The sequence below is a fragment of the Apteryx rowi genome, unplaced genomic scaffold (genome assembly GCF_003343035.1).
Source record: "Apteryx rowi isolate R43461 unplaced genomic scaffold, aptRow1 scaffold_117, whole genome shotgun sequence".
In the NCBI taxonomy this organism is placed as follows: domain Eukaryota; kingdom Metazoa; phylum Chordata; class Aves; order Apterygiformes; family Apterygidae; genus Apteryx; species Apteryx rowi.
In genome coordinates this window covers 1,831,964-1,854,036 of record NW_020447386.1, presented here as the reverse complement: position 1 = coordinate 1,854,036, position 22,073 = coordinate 1,831,964, and the positions used below count along the sequence as shown (strand labels likewise).

Sequence of the window (22,073 nt, the reverse complement as noted above, 5' to 3'; positions counted from 1 at the left end):
GTGTGTGAGAGAGAGTTCTGTGTTGTTGTTGTTGTTGTTTTAAAGAGACAGAACTAATCTTTAGCTCAGGAAAAAAAATCCAGCTGATACAGACTACTTGGATTTCCAAACAACATTCAACAATAGCCTTAACCAAAGGCTAGTTAAGAAACTAAGCTTCCACAAGTTAAAAGGGATGATCCTCTCAAGAAAAAAAAAGAAAAAAGAAAACAGGCAACAAAAAGGCAGAGTAAATAGTTCTCACAACGAAAGGAGGGTCATCAGTGGAGATTTGCAGTGGTCTACCCTTGGGTTCAGCACAGTCACGAATGATGGAGAAAAGAAGGCAAGCGGTCTGGTGACAAAAGCTGGTGATTATACAAAGTTGTTCAGACCAGTGAAGAGGAAAGCCAACTGTGAAGAACTGCAGAAAGAGTTAAGAAAACCTCTTTCTCTGTTCTCTATACACTTCTCTAGCATCGACCATCAGGGACAGGCCACTGTCAGAGACAGGATATACATCTGACTGGTGTTATTCTTACTTCCTTGTTAATTTACAGAAGAACAGGTTACTTCTATAGGTATAACCAAACTAACTGAATCATAAGGTCTTGAATTATTTCATTCATACATGCTTCCCAGGACTTCCACTGCCACAAGATTTGATTTGGAGACAGATTTTTTTTAAAACCTCAAAAAGATAATGGTTTGTGTTTGCTTCTAAGTGGCTTCTCCTGAATGATATTTTTAGGCAGGACTCTTCTATTCAATATTACGGCATTTTACGGAGATTCTTTCCCAAATTCTGATCCCTATCTCTATGAAGATCTCTAACTCTCAGATACAGAGGCAAACCTTTCAGAAATTCTAATTTGAGTGTTTTAACTTTTGGATACATATGCTGTAATCGCAAGTGCTATTTATTTTAAGACAGATGGACAGATGTAAGAGCTGTTTCCTGTGTGACTCCTAGCCCTCACATACTGTTTCAGTGAAAGCTGGCCATACTGTATTTTCTAGGACATCCAATTTCCARATTAAACCAGATGCCTGAATCTCCACATTTATTGCATCAAATGGGCAGGTATACAGAGACCAAAAATATTCTGGTGCACTGGAGAAAGTACAATCTAAAAATGAGATGAATTTTAGTGTCTGAACAAGACAAGAATACCCTTCCAAAAAAGAAAAAGGAGCTAGAGAGAAAACCATTGATACTTTTAACATTGATAAAGAACCTCTGCAGTTTCATTTTATTGATAAACAGTTCTCTGTCCACAAAGTCCCAATATAAATATCAGTACCTTTATAAACAACTAGAAGCACAGTTATCATTAGTAAAGATAGCCCCCCTTCTAGATTTCTAGGTCATGTTCCATTTTATCAGTTCTTGGTTACAGCTTCCTACAAGAAGCATCCTTACTTGAGAAACTCTTTGATAACCAGGACTGATCCCAAGAAACATTGATAATCTTGACTTTGAAGAAGGAGGCTTGAGAGAAACAGGATCATTAAAATAACAGAAAGGGAACATAACTAATCATTTAAACAGATGTTAGAAAATTCATTGCATGTCAGAAATGTATTTAGTCATGTTTTACATCTAAACAAGTATTTGCAGTGGGAGACTGATAACAGTGGAACAAGAAAAACTGAATTAAAAAACAAAAAACAATCAATCATCAGAAGCAGGTTTGGGAACTCAGGCAACCAAAACACTTTTTAACAGAAATGTGGTTCCACAGGGAGTAAAGAAGTGCCTAAATAATCTAACTAAATTGTATTCATCCACGGAGCACACTCAGCAAGTATATACAAACCTTTCAAGCTGTCTCCTTCTAAATGCATTAGCAGGAAGGAACAACTCGGCCATTCCACACCTTAAGAGTCTTGCCAGACATCAAAGAGCAAGAGTTCAAGCTCTCTTAGAYTTCTGTAGAGAAAAATCCCAAGTGACCTCTCTTGTAAATACCATTCTCTGGTCTTCTGGACTGAAGACTTCAACGGTTCTAAACAAGAAGCTGGACATATTCCCCTCTTGTGTGCTGATTATCTACACCAACTGTCAGACCCTCATCATGTGATTCTGAGAGACCAACAAGCTTAGTCTGGACTCCTTGGGCAACCAAGAAGTAACCACTACCCAATTTCTTTGCACAAACAACATTAGAAATTATTTTCCAAAACTATCCTGCTAAACAATTTCAAGACTCTGCTTTATCGAAATTCAGATAATTTTATTCCAAAAGGGAAAAGAAATATACAATTATGGATGAATATATTTTTCTCTTATTCAAACACTTTTGTATTTTGGAAAGCTTTTTGCGAGCTGTAATGGATTATTTATTGTATTTTTGTCAAATAACTTTCAATATTCCATTTAATTTACAAACACTTGAATTGTAAGTTTTGTATCTGCATTTTGAATCATTTTTTCCTCATAATGCAAATCAATTCACTTAAAATACCTTGAGCTTTTTCAGAGAAATACATGTCAAGTTTGTTCAACCTCGTTACCTTCCTCCTTAGCAGTGTAACAACCATCAATCTCCACAAGAAAATCTGAGAGTGCTAAAGAGCAATGTTGCCATATTCAAAGCACGAAGAAGCAAGGACAGAAGCACAGCTGTCACCACCTCTTTGAACAGAATAACCTGCGTAGCCTGATTCAATTCCCATTTTACCTACAGGTAGTCTTTCCACCGATTTAACTGAAGTTGAATATGAGCTGAAACAAGTTGAATTGAGTCAGCTATTTCTCAGGGAATTAGGGGAGGCTACATTGTCTTGCTGTTGTACAAAAACATCATAGCAATCCTTCTGTTGAAAATCTCTAGTAACTAGGCTCTGAAATTTTATTTGGAAGTTGAAATTTGGCAGGGGATTCACCTGATGTCAGAGATGTCTGTAGGAAAAGCCACCCAAATTTGATGAATATTAAAAAAAAAAAAAAAAAATCAATTCACACCTGCTACGATAAGACTTGTATGAGTCTGGCAGCCAAATTCTCCAAAGGCTTGTTACATGGAACATTTTCTCTCCCCTGATGCAGGGGCTGACCAGGTCATATCACGCAATTGCTCCTTCTGACAATCAATTTTCTGCAACAGTGCCAGGCAACTAAATGAGAGCACAGAGGCTCTTCCTTGCACTCCAAATACCACCTTTAATGATGTTCAGGTAGCATAAAGAATAAGGAAACAGTCCAAATGGGATAGTTCAAGTTGGGACAAACATATTGCAGAATTCAGAGGGTAATGGGGCAGCAGGAGATAGAAAGCAGAAAATGGCCATAGTGGGAAGGTAGATGGATGGAAAGGAGTTAAGTGCAAGTTCAAAAGAAGGATAGAAATAGAGGAGCAAGAGCTGGGACTCAGGTAGGGCTGACAAGTCAAAGAGAAATCAGAGGGCTAGGCTTGAAAGGTGCAAGAGGAAATGAATAGCAGCAGGGTAACCTCTGAGATAGTAACCAAAAGAGGAGACCATGAATATAGAAGGAAAGGGAATGTGGGAGTAGAAGGAGAAAGACAGGTGAGTGACAAGGTCAGAAAGAGCATTTCCCCAAAAGATCAGAACTTAGGGGTCCTGAGTTGTTACATTCTTCTGCCAGCAAATAGCTGTGAAAACACACTGGAAGAGGTGCTTCATTCCCCTCTAGTTCTTATTAAAGATAAGAGCGTATTACAGCTACCAATTACATACTTCAAGTGCAAATGTCTGTGCTAACCCAAACTGAGAGATGGTATAACTCCATGTGATATAATTACTTTTCAGCTTGCTTTTAAATAGGAAATCACATCCAAAGCAAGCTACTTTAAAAGGCTGACTAGTTGTAAAGTGAAGTACTCAAAAGTTTAAAAAAAGTGAGAACTAAAGCTGACTATTCATGCTTAAGTTTATTTACATACACTTTAGCATGGAAATGCTGCCCAGCCACTAAGCAAGCTACTCTATTTCCCTTTATATTCTCTATTTAGGTGTCAACCCCAACTCCATTTCATATATTCTGTTCAAACACTCCAGTGGATACTCTGAATTTAAGAATCATTACACACAGTTACATACTTAAAAGAACACCTTGTATGCATATTAAAGTCTTAGTTTTATATGTTTATATTTGTCAGTGAATTTTCCATGTTCTTACTTACACATATTTTAATTTAAAAGAATATTTTTCATTTCATTTCATTCTATTTCAAAGACTAACTGCCGGAGAGGTGGCATAGCATTTTTTTTCTTCCGTTTCTGTGTCTAGAGATCTCTCAGGAAAAAAAAAATTCAACAGCAACTACAATAACAGAATTCACTCATAGTATCAAGTAACTGAGAATTGTAAGAACAATAGAGATTGATCCAGCTCACACAGCATCTAAAAATACATGAGAGTATCTTTCACAGTGTTGAACTGCTGAGGTAAACCAATAAAGAAAATAAGTAAGGTGAATTGCCCGTTTCCTGCAATTGTGTATTTTTTCAACAGGTAGCAAAGTACTGGAATACAAAAACTCATATAAATTTTACATAAGTGCAGTACAGAACTTGCAAACATTTATCACATTCCACCTCCAACCCCTAAGAAAAACCCCAAGCCATAGATGGATGGTAAACACAGATCTGTTTTTCAATGAAAAATGTCATATGCCAAATGTGATATTTGAACATTTGAACGTTTGGAATTATTTCAATACTGAAAACTGAAGACTGTTTTAAAGAGAAAACAAACAAATGAATACAAAAAATGATGCCTTTTTGCTTTCTGATAATCTGAATCCCTTAAAAGAAATCATTTTGGTGCTCAATTCAGGCAAGCAAAGTTTGTTCTGTGAGCTAACATCTCTAACAAAGTGATCAGCAACAGAACAGAAATTTATTCTAAATTATCTCAATCTCACCTATAAAATTATAGCAAATTATGAAACTATGGCAATCTTCCTTTCTCTTCTCTTTTTGTAAGATACTGCTCTCTACATATATTTATTACAGAACCTAACTGGTCTTATATGCATTCTTAATACACTATACTTTATCTTCTGAAAGATATCTGCATGGTAAATTTGCTTCTAATACTGTATGACAACAGATTTTTTCATTAGCTTCATAATATATGAAGACTAAATAATGCAAAACTGAACATTCAAACTTTTAACTAGAAGCCAATGTTTTGTCAAAATTATTTTTATAATATTACAACTTAAAAGAGAAGCTGCAGCAAAACCACATTTAGAGTGGTCTTTTTTTTGGTGGTGACTAATTTTAAGTATGATTCATCAAGGCTTTCCTTTCTCCTGTGATTTACACAGCTATCAGGAATCATTAACAGAAACTCAACCTTTCATTGTAGCATATACTCTATGTTGTTTATACAGGATGCTTTTATTACCACCTCTTAAAAACTGTTTTTATCATTGATCAAGTTGCCACAGGATTTTGCAGTAGAAAGATATTTGGTGAAGAAAGAAATGTATCAGAATGATCTTTTATCTAACTGATGCATAATCAATGATCCACCCTCTACAGATGGCTATGAAAGCATCCAAAAATGCTTAGATGTGAGAGTTCATCATGTGCCACAAGATGCTTTTCTTCTTATTTTTTTTAATTAGATTTTTAACATACACTCTCCTCCCTGATCACTAGTCCCTTCAGGGCTTAAGGGATTTTTAAGAATAACTAACTAGAGATGTGAATAGCTGGAATGCTGACCTCATCACATCTGCCACTGTAATTTATGCATAGTAACTATATATTGCTTTTAGATGTAAATGTTCCAGAAATTAAACACACCTACTCAGAGGCAAAAGGCCAAAACAAAAACATACAAACATTTCATGTGCACAGCATATCAAGTTTATGGGATTGAACACACCTGCCTTAAATCTTCTTCCCCACATCCCTCTACACGTATTGTCAACAAGTACTCAAGCATTTCCTGCTACTGAAAGAATAACTTATTACAGAATTCATTTCATTTAGATAAAATGATCAATTCCACATTACAGAAGCCTTTCTATTTGCTAATGTTCTGCATTAACAAAATGCAGACTCATGTAGTGTTAAACCCAGCAAAAGAGATTCTAGGGTTTAAACTGCCTACACTTATTTCTGTGATCATGCTCTTTACACTTCAGTGATATACAGAAATAAATATTTAAATAAATAATAAATAAATATTTAAGTAAATAAATATTTAAGTAAATATTTTGATCAGCCGGAGTGTTTTGGGGGAAGGCAGGCTCTGAGAAACTTAATTCTATATGAAATCTACTATATCCATTAAAAATATTTTCATGAATAATTCTTAATACGTTTCATAAGCCCTGGGTATAACCTAAGGAAAAGAAGCAGCAAAACACAATAATTTCATTGGTAGAAATCATGGTTTGAGTCTCTTCTCTAGCTAAAGAACTTGACAAGGATTCTAGAAAAAAAAGAAAATATCCTCCAAATACGCAAAATACCAAGAAACATATTAAAGCTCCCCTTCGGCAAAAATTACCTAAAAGGGGAAAAGAAATGTAGTCACGCAAGAAAGAAAATCTGAATGATATTGTATATAGTGCTACAGGTCTTGGCAGGGTGAAAATGGAACTTCCAACCTTATCTTTCTCATAATATTTTTCTCCTCACTTAATTCCATAGCTACCAATACACAATTTTCCATTTAGCTCTTCTAAGCAACAGGAGATATTTTTTCCCCCTCCCTCTCTATCAGCACAAATTTTCTTCCTCCAGTAAGAAAGGGATGGCCACAGTCAAGCAATAATTGTTACACAGTTTCTTGTAACAGCTAAAACCCCTTCATTCAGTAGCCACAGCTATAAGCTTTATTACAAGGCTTAAAATGTGAAGTGTCAGCTACTATCAATTCCAAAGTCTGTGATAACCCAGCATAATCTCCAGCAATGCAAAATTGATGGGGAAATAATGTTAATAGAGTTTCTTTGGAATGAAATGAATTTATTTCCTTTTTTTAAATATAGTAATAAAAACCAAACCCTTAATTTCTTTTTATTTGATACTGAAATATAGACAAAATTGTGAGTTGCAGAAAAATTCTTACTCATTTCAGAATACAAATCCTACACATATTGAGCCCCTGTTGATGTGTATCCTGTCGTTTTTTTGCAAAGGGGTGTGGGGAGGGGAGGAGCAGCTTTCTCCTTTCATTTTTTCCTCACTTTCACATAAAACATCTTTGTTAGATTCCTTATTTGTGTGTCGCTATCACTACATTACCTATTTGGCCGCTCATTCCACTTGTTGACACTGAAATAATAAAGTTTTGATATTTGCTCTAAATTATAATAATAGATTAATAATAGATAAATAAAATCAATTAAAATTAGGTAAAACTTCTGATTACTTTTATTACTAAAGAAAAGATTCATTTATTCTAACACGTTCTTTATAGACAGCTTCCTGGAAATGGCAAAATCACCCCATTCTTGGCCTCAACCTTTCATAAAACCTGATATAAAACAATTTTCTATGGCTTTGTAGACTGAATGAGAAATTGTTCCAATAATACTTCTGTCCTCTTTTTTATGACATAATAAATTGCAATAGCTTATTAAAGTAAGTTTCAATTTATTACACGTAGGGGGAGCAACATGCACTTTCTACCCATCTGTCAAAAATATTTTCACTCCTACTTTTGAGGACACACACCTGAACATTCAGCAGCAAGTTCCATGTTTTATTAAATAAGGGTCAAAATGCACATAATTTCAATTAATGCCCTATTCTGCTATCAAAATTAGAAGGCTATGGAAAAAAAAGAGATGAATTATCTTCTTCAGAAGGCTCAGTAAATTTTACCAAAGCACAGCACTGTGGTAGTATTTTTTTTTTAATTTCTTATAAATATATAACGAATCCTATTTCATGTGCAATGGAAAATACGATAGTTTAAATTGTAGTAACAAAGAACCACTAATAGAAGAAGTGAAAAACTGGGAAGTCTATATTTAACTTGGTGCTCAGTCATTAGAAAGGTGCCCCATAACGACCATATGTTACTCAAATATGTTATCACACCTACAGTTTCATCATATGTCTCCCAAGAAATTAATTAGCTCTAACTTTTTCAACTTTGACAAAAATGTCTGCAGTAAGTCAGATTACTAGCTGTTGCAAATGCTTCAAAATTCAAAGCCTGCCTCAGCTTTTATTTAACCTTTTAATTACTATCATTGAACAACATTTGGAAGGCAGATGTTCCTTTTTTTGCATATGTATTTAATAATAAAAATGACCATTTATTTTAAATTAGTATTACTTTTTCAACTACAAAAATGCTACAAAGAGACGGGCATCATTTTATTTAGCAAAGAAAGAACACATCAGCAATGTTAAAATAGCAGCTACCTTAACTGAGCATGGAGTAATGTGAAGCGAATGGATTCTAATCAACTTGCACAATGTGATCAACTTAAGCACCCGACTGCAAAACTCACTAGGACTCTCAGCTAATTCAAATACACTCAAGCAGTATGGAAAAGTTCAGCTTTCAGCTGCCGCTTCAGTTCGCAAAAAACTGGCAGAATTACGTTCAAGATTAACACAGGGATGACGAGGATTGAATGATTCTGTATTCTAGAACCAAATAAAATATAAAAGTCACAAAGACTTAGCACCAAAAAACAGTTATATACAACTTAATTTAACAGTACACATTTAAAACACCTTCCTGGCAGTGGGGGGCAATCCTATCTTACCGACAACAAACTGTCTTGGTAGATATCATTCACAAACAAATCTGTTTTTTTTATAGTTATGAAAGATCTGCAAAAGTTATTCCAACTGCTTCTCAAGTCTAAAGAATTACCTAAAATTCATCCAGTAAATCATTACCTATGGAACAAATATTAATACGAAATTACTTTAACTTCAGGCATACTGAAAAATTCTAACTGTTTTTACTGCAAAATTTTCTAAAGCTTCTTTCTTGCCATCAATAAAAATTAACAAAAACCCTAATATTATAATCTATACTCTCCACTGTTTCAAAGTATTAGATACATTAGTATAGTGCTCTTCAAAAAAAATTAGTACTTCACTGTAAAATAGTCAAACATATGGAAATAAACAAGTACATCTGTGTGGTAAGCTTATATTTAGAGTTTCTTTAGGCACTTCTACAGAAAGTCATTCAATCTTGCCCAGAATTATCAACTAAAAGTTAATGAACAATCAAGACTTCTGATAAAAAGGGTAGAAAGTTTCAACCAACAGATATAAAAAACCCTTTTTTAGCATGATGCAATATGACACCATAAAAAGTACAAGTAATTCAACACTTGATTTTTTCTCCTCCCAGCTCGGAGGAAGATTCTTATCACATTATCCTTAACTAACTACCCTTTACGACAAGAATGTAAATTTAACCATGCACATTCATCCACGAGCACACATATGAAAACAATAAAATGGAAAGGGTTTCTGAACATGTCTGAAGATAGCTATGCTATTCCTGTGATCGTCTACAAGCGTTATAAACCTAGGCTAACAAAGTTCAGCCAGAATTTAAGATAAACCCATTTGTTTAAAGTAGGGAAATATCACATCTAACAAACCCCAGCTCTGTGTACAATGATACCATAACTCCATTAAAAATGAGAAAGAATGAATGAAAGAACAAAAGAAGTCTCTAAAAAAAAGACAAAGTAATTTAAGAGCCCATTTGGGACGAAATATTTTCAAATATTTTAATCCAACAGATACAGGTATTTGAAAACATTTGTTTAATTGCATTTTTGTATTTTACTCTAACCTTCACTTAAAAATTTCTGGATTTTTAATATTTTGGTTTGGAATCATTACATCATGCTGGAATTGCTGGAAACAAAATACTGCTGTGAATGCAGAACTTTAATTCTATCTCTCTATATTTTTCCTCTAGAAATGTCTGTATTTTTATTTAAAGATGTTATTCATTTATTATACACATGCAAGGTGTTACTATGCAATATTTCTAATTGAACCTGCTGCTGTGTAGTTGGGTACATAAAATACAATGGGCCAATTACAGTAAAACACAATCACATCAAAATGAGATATCTATACTATCAAACATAAAGGGACAATACAAGACTAAGAAATGAACTTCAGAATAAATATTCAAAATATTTACAACATAAAAAGAAAAAATCACAAGTGAAAAAGTACAGCTGTATTATAAATAAAATATGAAAAAATACCTTATAAATGAAAAGAAAAAAAATACTGACTGTCTAGACGAGCTCTCTAAAACCAGCAAACCATTATATAGCCCACCCATAACTCTCACACTCACACATACGCAATTCCACACACCTTTTCTATATATCATCTGCACGAAAGCTTAACTTTTTGATTTAGTTTCATCTTTTTCTAAAAAACCAAGAGTATTACATTTAGAAATGGTGCTGTTGTGTCTCAGAAAAAAACTACGGTTTAGCCAACACATGTCCCTATTTTCCTCTTTCAGAATGTGACAGAACTGCATTTTTTATAAAGCAGTGCAACAGATGAGCAAAAGAGGAGAATAAGATGAAGGACAGGAAAGACAGACTTGCCAGAAAGTCCAGCCAGTAGCAGAGAACAAGAAAAGCAGGTGGACAAGTAACAACTCTATTCCCCTTCCCTACACCATTTAACAGTACCTGATGTCACCTAAGCCTGACAAAGCAGCAGACACCTCAGATACATTCCCATAAATTTTGTGAAAGTAGAGACCTATGTCAGAGCGAGAGAGAGCACGAGAGAGCGCGATGTGTAACTGATTGGACAGGAGGAAAATCCACAGGAAAAGTTCATGTATAATTAGACAACAGAAGACTGACACACAAGAATTCCATCATGAATGCCTCAAATGCAGGACAAGCTCTGAAATGGCCACAAGTTAGCAGGAAGCCAAGCTCCATCCGTTCCAGCACTCATGGAATTACTTGTCCAACACCTTCTACAGGGCCATATTGCATCAACTCCACTCAATAGTTTAAGAAGTTTAGAGTCAATAGTGCTTGGAGGAAAGTATCTTCAATACTACCTGGCCCCTCTTCAGCCCACACTTCAGCATAAACAGACTTCTAATTTTTAAAAGTGCGCATCATATTTGTTGTGATTAGGGGAAAAAAAAAAAAAGTCTTTCCACTCTAAAAAAAGACTGGATGAAAATCATGCACCTATGCATGCTTTTACGTGAAATATAAAATTGAGTTTGTAGTATTTTTCTAATAACCAGCCTCCAAACACTTCAGTACTGACACAAAGGCTGGAAGGTTGCTTTCCTGTCCTGAATGGATAGATATTGATTCACATATCCTTAGGAATGCTCTGAAAAAGCAAATGACACCTTACTCTGATAGAAATCATACTTACCTTCAAAAGAACATCCTTACACAGGCATCTTTTACCTTTTTACAGAGTTTCGAAGTTTCACATCAATACCCGTGTTATATTAAAAAAAAAAAAAAAATCTTTTGGGCATTTTTTTTCTAAATTAAAAATGTGCATTTTAGGAATATACACAGGAGTATGCACACACACACACACACACACACACTTTAATTTTTACTGTCATTACCTCCTGTTTCCCATTTCTGAGGTCACATATCCAAAGAGGTACAATGACCCCCGAAGAAAATCAGTTCCTGTTCAGACTGCTCTAAGTGCATGAGCATGCAAACCAAAAATCACTATTTTCATAGGTTTAAGTTGGTAGGCAAACCATGAGTTTTTAATGTTAGCACAAAATGTTGTTCAGTATTCTCCAGTAACATTCCTTATACTACTGTATTATCCTCAGTGATCACATGAACAACCATTAGTAAATATTGTCCAGCTTTTTAGTGGCTTAAGACCTTTTTCACAGTAATAATTTTAATTAACCATTAAAACTAAAACCATTTTCATATTTCTAATGAATGTATTTTAAAAATATCTTTTCTATTAATATATAGAATGTATTTTTATATTACGTGCAACCACTCCACAGCCTTCATTTGTCATTTGATATTTTCTTTACCAGTTGCTTCACTACAGGGGCCAACCAATTCACCTTTCTTGCCCTCCTACAAGACCCATGTGCCAGTATGAATGTATTTGAAAGGAAAGTGCCAATCCATCATAAGAAACATTTTTCACCTCACTGAGGAAACCAAGATCCTTGATCACAAGATCAGTGGAAATCATCTTTGTCTGTTTTAACCCTAATCTGCGTAATCCTGAAGCCCAAGAAAACCTCCACAAGATCTCACGCAGTTGTCAGCAAACCAAACCACCTACGAAGGAATTCCTCTCATTGGAACAGGAGGAAACAGGCACACGAACGCTCATCCTGTCCAACAAATACTGAGCATCTTATGCATCTATTTGTGCAGCTATTCCCGTTTCCATAGAGGAACGGCAAGTCCAGCATTCTTCAAGTGTCTTTGAATACAGTGTAACAATTCCTAAGAAATACAGAACACTGAGAAGAGATCACGCCGCTCTCCTCAAAGGCCAGGTAAATACGAATATTAGCGAGAACACAGAAGGAGGTTTTGCAAAAGACAATCCTGAGTTTGCCCAAATACTGGGGCAAAATCAAACACTTCAAAAAAGTTCCTGATACTGCCCCAGTTAAACTCTCCAGATGTAATTTCTTTTGTAGCAATCAGACTTTACTTGTTATTTCATATCCTAATCAAAACAAAACAGACAAAAATAATTTGCTTACTGAAGACACTTTTTTCTTAAAAACTGTCTTTTTAATTCTCTTCCTCTCCCACTTTGTGCTCCATTTAAATAGCTAATGACATCACAAAGCAGCTGTGCTGCATTCAAGCCGAGACAGAAAAACAACTGTATTGGAGCCTTCCAGCGCTAATAGGAAAAGTTGAAACCTAATTAACATGCTTAAGATAGCATTATGGATATTTCAAATGATAAACGCTAACCCAAACATATAAGCTATCACAAACGCAATGGATAATTTTTTAATCTTTTTAATCTAAAAATATTCTGGTGYTCCTACATACTGGCGAGAAAACAATCAATACCATTTGCAAAAATGCTTGCTTTTCTGTTTGGCACCTGCTTTCTTCTGCTGTAAAAGTATGCTTCACATCAAGAGTTTTACCACTAACTCTTGAGGTGGGTTGAATCAGAGCAACAGTATTTCTGGAGATCAGATCATCAATATATTGTATGATTCCTGTGTGGCTATAGGTAAGCAATATAATGCCATCTTCGCATTTTTAAGAATATTTCAATATTTTGTCAGCATTCCATATATTTGCAATTATGCAAATAGCAGACTAAGAAAATACTTTTCTACTTTTAACATTAAAAAAGATAACTTTATGTACAGAAATATATACGTTCATTTTTGTAACAGCTATAGTTCATGTGATTATTTGTGAATAACCTATATAAGCATAATGCTATACTGTTTGAAAGCAGACCCTAAATCCTTATTCAGGCACCTCAATAGTTAGAGACAGTTCAAGGTTCCAACAACAGAGGCTCCACCAAAGTTGATAAACTCAGCAGGGGAGCAATAGCTTTAGAAAAACGGGGATCCCTATGCTTTGCAACACAAAATTCAGATATTTGTATTTTAACACCCTGGCCACCAGAAGGAGAGGGAACATAAAATGTAGTACTGAACAATGATTTTACTAAGTCAGGTAGAATAACAACAGGAACATGGTAAAAATAACAGACAGCCCTCATCCCTCACACTTCTCTCAGGTAAAGTTCTCTGATCGGCCAACAGCCACCAGCATTGATCACCTAAAGGCAGAGTTCAAGTAAAGCTCTACTCAGGTGCAGGGATCCCCGTGGCTATTCTACCCACTGGGTGCATGAGCTACCAGTGAGATGCACCTGTAAGAAGCTCCCATGTAGCCAGCACAACTCTAAGGGCAGATTCTATGTTTATTTGCCAAGATACTAGGGCATAATTATGAAAAAAAAAATAAAATTCTCTGCACAAGGACTATATTCATAGTCCAGACATTTGTACCAAACCACCAAGGATCTTTCGCATATGATAAAACATGTGAAGACTGTATTTGCAAATTTAATTTGCTTTCCGATCTGTAATTTGTGCAGGGGTACTAATTCACAAATACTTACATGCCTTATATTCCATAAAGCAAACATTACCCAACATATGGAAAAGACTGACAAAATGCAACACTTCCCATAGGTATGTCTTCTGAAGAAATCATATCTATCGAAAATGTGTTTTAGAAGTAGAAAATGCAAATTTTGCTGCTTAAAGTTTAAAATGAGTTAAATCAGGATTAACAACTGCTTGGATTGCTCCAGTACCACCACCTTACACTGTATCAGTGGTACTTTATGCATTGATGCACTTACCTACCGCAGGGAAATTCTATAATGTAAAACTGCAAGAAAAGACTATCTGAGTGATACTGAGGTCAGGTTTTTCTACCCAGAAAAAATATTTACATAATATATATTCAAAACACACATTAAAAAGAAAAAAAAATCCATATTATCATGTAGATTTCAGAAGAGAAAACAATACCAGCTGTGTCACTGGACACTCCTATCCAATAAAAACAATACAATTCTGAAATAAGTATAGGAAAAATTAAAAATACAGTTTTACCAAAGTTTGTAGCCCTGTTTCTTCAGCTCCCATGTTTCATACTTCTTGGAGGAGCCACTTAAATTCAGAAGTGGGATTCAGAAAGCTGATTCACATTCCCGAAACATTTGACCCATTTGGAAAAGTAGTATTTGGAAGATTATGGAGTCCTTACTGTGTCTGGCACCACAAATAAAGCACCCACCTGTGTCCACAGGGTAAGAATAAAACAGACAAACTTTTTTAGGCTACTTGGAGCAACTGAAAATAAATTTCTAAGTATTTAAGAGTYGTAAGAACAAAAAACAAAAAAGGAATTGACCATTTTACATGGAAATGGAAAAGGACTGACATATGAAAAAAAAATCTCTGCTGGCTAGCTTTCTCAATTTAAAAAGGAAATAAAAAATCAAAAAAGGGAGAAATAATGATCAGCTGTTGGAAAAATGGCTTTAATGAGCACTTGTAGCATCACATTAAAACACCCAATTTGCTTAATAAGTAGGGAATGCGAGTTAAAACTACAAAAGGAGTGTGAAACGCCATGCTACAACAAAAACTCTAGCTTCAGAAGAGGATAGAGTGCACTGAATTTAAGTAAAATTCTATAGAGAAATCTACAGTAGCTTCCCAGGAAAAGAATACCAAATAATGTATCCTCAGCTAGCGCTGAACTGCACTTCCAGCCTCCTGATACTCCAAGCCCTCAAAAGTAAGTGCTTACCAACATTTCAGGTCAAATTTCATCATTTCTAGATGATGGAGATCTGGGAAAGGGAGAGAGGGGAAAAGCAGGGGGAGAATGAGAGAGGAGAAATCAAAACAAACATCTATCAGAAACCGTGTTTACTGTTAGCTATGTATTCCTAGCTACCCGTATATTAGGACAGCTGTGATCAGCAAAGCTAAACACACTGGCYTGTCTGGGGGTTTTGGAGCTTCTTTTGTTATTGGACGGAAGGTTAAAAAGGAAAAGCAGTATTAGTGCGACAGGCCCTCCTGGCCAGATGTGAGAATCAAAATATATGCGTAGATACCCAAGAGCTGAAGCTGTGAACTGAAAGGCAAAAATGGTTGCTTTACGGCAAAAGCCATTTCTTTTACAAAGTCTCCACATTAAGCTTTCATTTGCTCTGCAAATTCCTGCCAAGGTAAGTGCCTGTTAGAGAAATGCATACATTGTGCAAGGAAACACCCTTCTTTTAATAGGGCAGAATCTAGAGGAATTCCCCTTCACTGAGGGATTCGTTCTAGGCTGCAAGATGACTACCTCTTCTTCAGTGGCCTCAGATACTATAGTCGGTCTGTCACCGACTGCTAAATAGAGCAAGGTGAACTCCTATGCTAAAGCAAACAATCACGTGCAACTCTGCACTCTGAGGAATTAATCTTCCTTGAACTCTAAAACACGAGCTGTCTGACAGAGATATGGCACTGAGAAGACTGTCTAGACATTTCCAAAAAAAAGGGAAGGTGTATCTGGTAAACATTTGGGACACATGTATCACACTAACATTTAGGGACCTGGATGTAGTGGGTGCTCCCTCTTATATTTTGTTAGAAATGAGAATAGGAAGGAGGAAACACTTTAGAAACATATTTCCTGTACAAGCACATTTAAAAGCCACTTTTATGAAAGGAACAGCCAAGGAGATCGCAGCACCAGAAAAGCTCTCCTGGGTCATCAGTTCCAAACCCATCACAGCATTGCATCATATAACCCTTTTTGTAAACACACAGAGAAAACAGAAGAGAAACTGTTACTTTTTCTTTAAAATTAGCACTTGTACAAACTTGAATGGAAACCTCTCAGACTGGAGTAAATGCACTGAAATGATATCTCACCTAGGCAACAGCCCCACTCCCCAAAATATTTTGTAAGCCTCACACAATGCATGAATTCATTTAAAATGATGGTAAAGGTTACAAGCAAAGAATGTCTTATTAAAAAGTCTTATCAAAACCAAGAGCTCTAGGGTGATCCCTGGTCAAAGATTTCACACAGCATTCCTCAGGGTATCTTCATCACCTCTGCTAATCCAGAATATCCAGAATGTTTATTTTCCCCAGGTGAAATCACTGAACTTTACATAAGCAAACAGAAGCTAATTTTTTATCCGAAAAGCAAAACAACACAAAAAAATAGTATTTTTAGCAAACATGGTCATCTCCTTCTTTAGAAAAAACTAAAGATTACTGGAACATGCCAAACAAACAAAGGATAAACAATAATAATAATAACAATTTTTTCCAACTCTCTTTATAATCCATTAAAACAAACAAACAAAAAGTCCTCAGCAAAAAGCTAGCAGCAAATTTAAACATTATAGGATATGTTAATAAAACATAAGATTACAATAAAACTAACACAGCTGATAGAAAGTAATGGCTAAAAGAAAGATATATCCAAGTATCATCCATCTAACATCCCAGAACAATTTTTAAATTATAGAAGGAAGAAGAATACTTCTGCTTTGCTTCTTATTTCTTTGAATCACCGTTTTTAGTGATCAGTCAGTTGAATACCACATACACGTTGGGGAGACCATGTATTTCAGTATAATGAAACAATGTAGTTATCTTTAGCATCTACAAAAATAAAACCAGCACAGAACAGATAAGTACATTTCAAAAACCAAAACACAAAAACAAGACTTTGGAGTAAGGATGTTCTCAGCAAATCACCTACAGAACAATAAAGAACAAGAGAAATATTGCAAAATTTTAAAWATATATATATATGGTTATAAAATAATCAATCAAGTGTGGAGATGGCCAGAGAGCCCAATAGTTTTTTAGAAAAGAAGTTCATATTTAGAACCTGCTTGTCTTTGGAAAGGTCTGGGAAGAATGAACAGTGCTGCGATGTTACAAAAGATACAAATATTATCATGCGATATATTAACAGAGATGTTATTTGTAAATTACAGGAAATAACTAAAACAAAGGAGAAATTCTTCCTCTCTACCAGGCAAAGATAAAGCTCCATATACAATTTTGAGCACTAACAAATTAAAAAAACAAAAAAGACTAAATTGAAAAAATCCAGAGGGAACAACAAAACTAAAAAGTTTTCTGTTGCCTTGTTTGTAACAAAATATGAAATTTGAAGTACAGTTAAAATAACTGGAAAGATTTAGTCTAGAACAGAGAATATGTTATGGAATAGGAAGGAGGTAAAACATAATAATCTTAAAATATGCAAGAGTCTCATAAGGAGGACAGTGATTAACTGTGCTTCACATCTACAGATGGCAGTACAAAAACTGATCAGCAGGGAAATTTAGATTATATATTGTTAGAAAGTTGATCCAAATAAAGTTTATTAGGTTCCAGAACAACTTGGTGTAGGAAGGTCACTGGGACTTTCGAGAAGACTACAGACCAACATCCTGAAAGGACTTTTTACTTATTTTTGACTCTGCACAAAAATGGCAGACAGATAACTAACGCTCAAAATCTCTTYCAAAACTACTGTTTAAGTCAAATAAAAATGTATCAACACATAACCTAAGTTGGCAGCCTTGYTGGAAACAGAGGTCAAGATTTTCGAAGTTAACTAGTTATTTTTGGTAGATAATTTGCAACGTAAAGACAGCTATACTTGCTCACCTAGCCTAGAGAAGTTAATGAGGAAGTGATACACTTTTCCATTCTAAGACCCACGGATCCCCACTGCATAGCCATATACTGACCTGCAACTGTCCATTTGTTCACTAACATTTTTATAGAAGTAAAACACTTTTTCATCATCATAACTACAACCCCAATGAGAGTCAAGGGTCATCTTCAAACAACATTATAAATCTTAAAATTACCTAGATTAAAAGAAAAGTGGGTTGGAGAGGGATTTCTGTTTTGTTTTCAATTGGACATGAGTTATACTTCTTACTCCACTCAATTTTACTAGGGAAAACATGGAGCATCTTTCATTCCAGCCACATCTTCAACTGGACTTGTTCACAAAGGAACAGCCTGAGTCACATCTTCTCCAGCCTGGCAACAGAAACAGCTATGGGAAGTGGTGAAGTCTGTCTGAACTCCAAATCCATCCGAACTAAATAAAAATAGGAAGGTCACTTTACCCACATATCTCCTCTTATATTCCAACCCACTGCTCTAGCTCTCCAGCATTGCAAGAAGCCAGCTCTCTCCTATTTGATTGTTGCTGCCCATCGTTCATAGTCATTCATCTTAACAGTTCCTGGAAGCAGGGAGCAACTATATATATCCAAAAGAAAAGCTGAAGAAAATGCCAATCTCCCTTCAGAGTCAACTCTCAAACAACATCTCAAACCAGCTACTAAAGGAATAAAGTTGAGTCAGGGACAAGGGCAAAATAAGGCAGGCATGCTGATACTACACAGCAGGAAAAAAAAAAAGACTGAAACATTCCGATTTTATTACAGAACTAATTTAATCAAAAGTCTGGCATGAACTCAGCAAAGCTGTACCCTAGAAACCCACACACATTCATGCAAACCAAATTTCTATACCAAAGAATCATTCATTCACACCACCAACCTAGCAACCCCCCTTAGCCCCTAACAACTACTTTACCTGTGTAATAATTTACCTTCAACCTTTGCTAAAAATCCATTGAGGGTTTCCTTTCATCCAGGTGGGTGAAGGGAGAGAGAGGCTACCACATAAAGAGATGATACTGGCTAAGATTCTGTAGTATATTGTTTTCAAAATACTGCAAGAAAAATGCACACAAAAAATACACAATTTGCAAAAACAACCACTTCCTCAACAACCAGAATTCAGTGTTTTTCAAATACAGATGTATACAATGTTTCCTTTTTACTCCTATTTTGTTTGACATAATCCATCAGAATTCTTAAAAACCTGTTTCTTTAAGGTGTGTTTTTATTCTTCCACTCTTGAAAAAGAACACACCAATGCTTTTAATTATCATCCTATAATTGTTCTCTTCAAACAAACCTTGAACAAACAATACAAGGCTACTCCTGCCAACTCACTGACCACAGTTCAAAGCATGTGGTAATCCTGTATTTTTAGCATTTGAGTATTTTTCATTGTTATGTACTGTTTAGCAGAAATCTCCAGCATTCCACATGGGACAACTGTATTTCAAAATGCTACTAGTGTAAAAATACTTCTAGTGTACCATACAATGTCTTTTTACTTCTTTTATTTCCAAAGATGTATCTTTTAAGCATGCTTTCTGTAGTACTTAGTATTTTATTTCAAACTGAATACACAGGAATTCCAGTTACCAAGCACACAAAAGAACAAACAGTCATAAAACTGAAGGAGAAAAACTTACGGGTGTTTCAGGTTTATTTTTCCATAAAACATAACCAAAGGCTGCTTTGAATTTGGCAGAATGGACCATCTCTAATAAAGTTTTACCTACAGTCCTGACTGGATTTAATTACACAATAGATCAGCAGCAGAATCTGTAATCTTGACAAAGCAGAAAATCTCGATCAAGTAGGTTCTAAAGCACAACCAGCAGCTAGATGCCTTATGAACAGGACACCAATGAACAGGAGGAAGGCATCTAAATTGAGCTCTATCAACCTTGAATGTTTAAAGAGCACAAAAACATCTGTAAATATTTTTAAAAGAATTTACCGAATGCCTCCTTTAGGCAAAGTTAGTTCAGGTTGATATATTTCAATAAAATGTTTTGCGTAACACAAGATTAGGAGGTAGATTAAGATAATAGTTTTGAGACCTTTCATTTCCACAAAAGATTTTTACTTAAACTTAAATTCTCTTAAAGTGTTTTCAACACAAACTTTTATAACATTAGGCTAGTCCTAGGGCAGGTTAAAAGACAGTATAGTGGAGAGAGCTTACAGTTCAGAAACACCAAAACTTCTGCAAACAGACAAAGCATAGCTTTATTATACAGCAACAGGAAAGAGTAAGTGCTCTCAGAGAAAATTAATTCCCTAATAATTAAGTGTAGGTTACTTAGATAAAATGCTTTTGGATTTCTATCTAAGTAATCCAGAACACACTATTACAGATTAAGCCAATCAGTTGGAATGAATTCAAAGCTTTATTTAGTTACACAGTTGTCTTTCCCTTTTCATGTCTAAAGAAAATATATAAAAATCCTAAAATAAATGAAAATATGTGACTGTTAAATACTGTACTTAATCTGTACATTTAAAACTCTGACTTTCAGTTTTTAATCATCCTTTACTATCTGCCATCTTAACAAAAAGCAACCCCAAATCTTCCCAGCGCATCAGCTGTCACTTACACTGAAACAAACAAACAAACAAAAAAACCCACAAAAACAAACCAAAACCCTTCTGCCATTCTTGTCTACTCTGAGCCACTCTTTAAAGCACACCCTGTCCAATGTCCCACAACTTTTTTTTTTTTTTTTACCTTAGGTGTTGTTCAATGGAGAAACTCTTTCAGCTGGTGCTTTTTGCTTGCTCCTCCAGCTGCCCAGTGGCATGCTTTCCATGACAGATGCTCTGGCTTCATTCTTAACATATGTTCCAGATGATAATTCCATCTTCTTTTCTGGATAACTTTAGAGCCAAGGGGTTTCTGAGCTGTCTAATGAATCTTGGCATCTGTTATAAATTCATTCAATTTAATACATAGTATTTTTCTAAGGCATTTGCTTTCAAAGGCACTTAGATGTCTGTACCTTTGTTGGATTTCCAGCTTTCACATCCGTATGTTGAGATGGAAAGAAATATCTGACACGAAGTTTTTCACCTTGGTCTTTAAAACGTGGATTTTCATGACCAAACATCATTTAGATGGTTAATGTTAGCTGTTGCCTTGTCAATTTGCAATGCTAGTTCCTTACTGATATCCCGAAATGACAGGCACCTTACTATCAAGTTGCATAACTCGATTCCCCCCTTCTTATATTCCTTTACTTTCCAGCGTGGTGTCTGACTTGAGAGTTTCCAGGGATTAATTACATTTATTTAGATTTTTTCTTATAATTACATGATAGCAGTGTAAACAATAAGGAAAGAGAATGCTTTTTGTTTAACTTCATCGTCCAAGCACTGAAGGACGTGTGGTGTCTCATATGTTTCTGCAATTACCACATAATTTTTCTTCAGTAATTTGACTGTAATTTTTATTTGTTATGGAAACTTCTCACAATCTCACAATTGACTTAAAACTACCGGTCTCTCCAATGTAAACTTTCAGTACTTTTTCTTGCATAAAACTTTCTATTTTTCTTTTTTGGTGATATTACTGAATTTAGTGATAGGTACTTTGTTTCTATAACAAAGTTGCTCATATTCCTGGCTTATCCAACACATCTTTTAAATATGTCTCCATTTTTGGCACTTTTCTCATTTAAATCCACCTTTTGCTATCCTTGACAGGTCCACTAGCTGCTTAGAAACCTCAAAAACAGTAGCATTTACCACCAACTCTTTCAACAAAGACCACAGAACAATTGTGGCCAAAGGAAAGATGTAGCAAAACTAACAACAGACTTTTACACTGAGAATAACTAGTAGCCAGCGGTATTAGCCAAAAGGAA

The 22,073-nt window shown here is 35.2% G+C and overlaps 1 protein-coding gene across 11 annotated transcripts in view; it reads right to left on the bottom strand.

Annotated features, from left to right (window-relative positions):
• Positions 1-22,073, bottom strand: part of AKT3 (AKT serine/threonine kinase 3) — a 153,996-nt gene that overhangs the window by 116,213 nt on the left and 15,710 nt on the right. Inside the window, exon 2 of one of the 11 annotated variants that reach the window (XM_026082018.1) lies at positions 1,800-1,912. The exons of the other annotated variants lie outside the window; for them this stretch is intronic. Within the exon in view, the coding sequence (XP_025937803.1) occupies positions 1,800-1,827 (28 nt within the window). The 5' untranslated portion in view covers positions 1,828-1,912. The remainder of the gene's footprint in view (positions 1-1,799; positions 1,913-22,073) is intronic. 11 annotated transcript variants of the gene reach the window in all.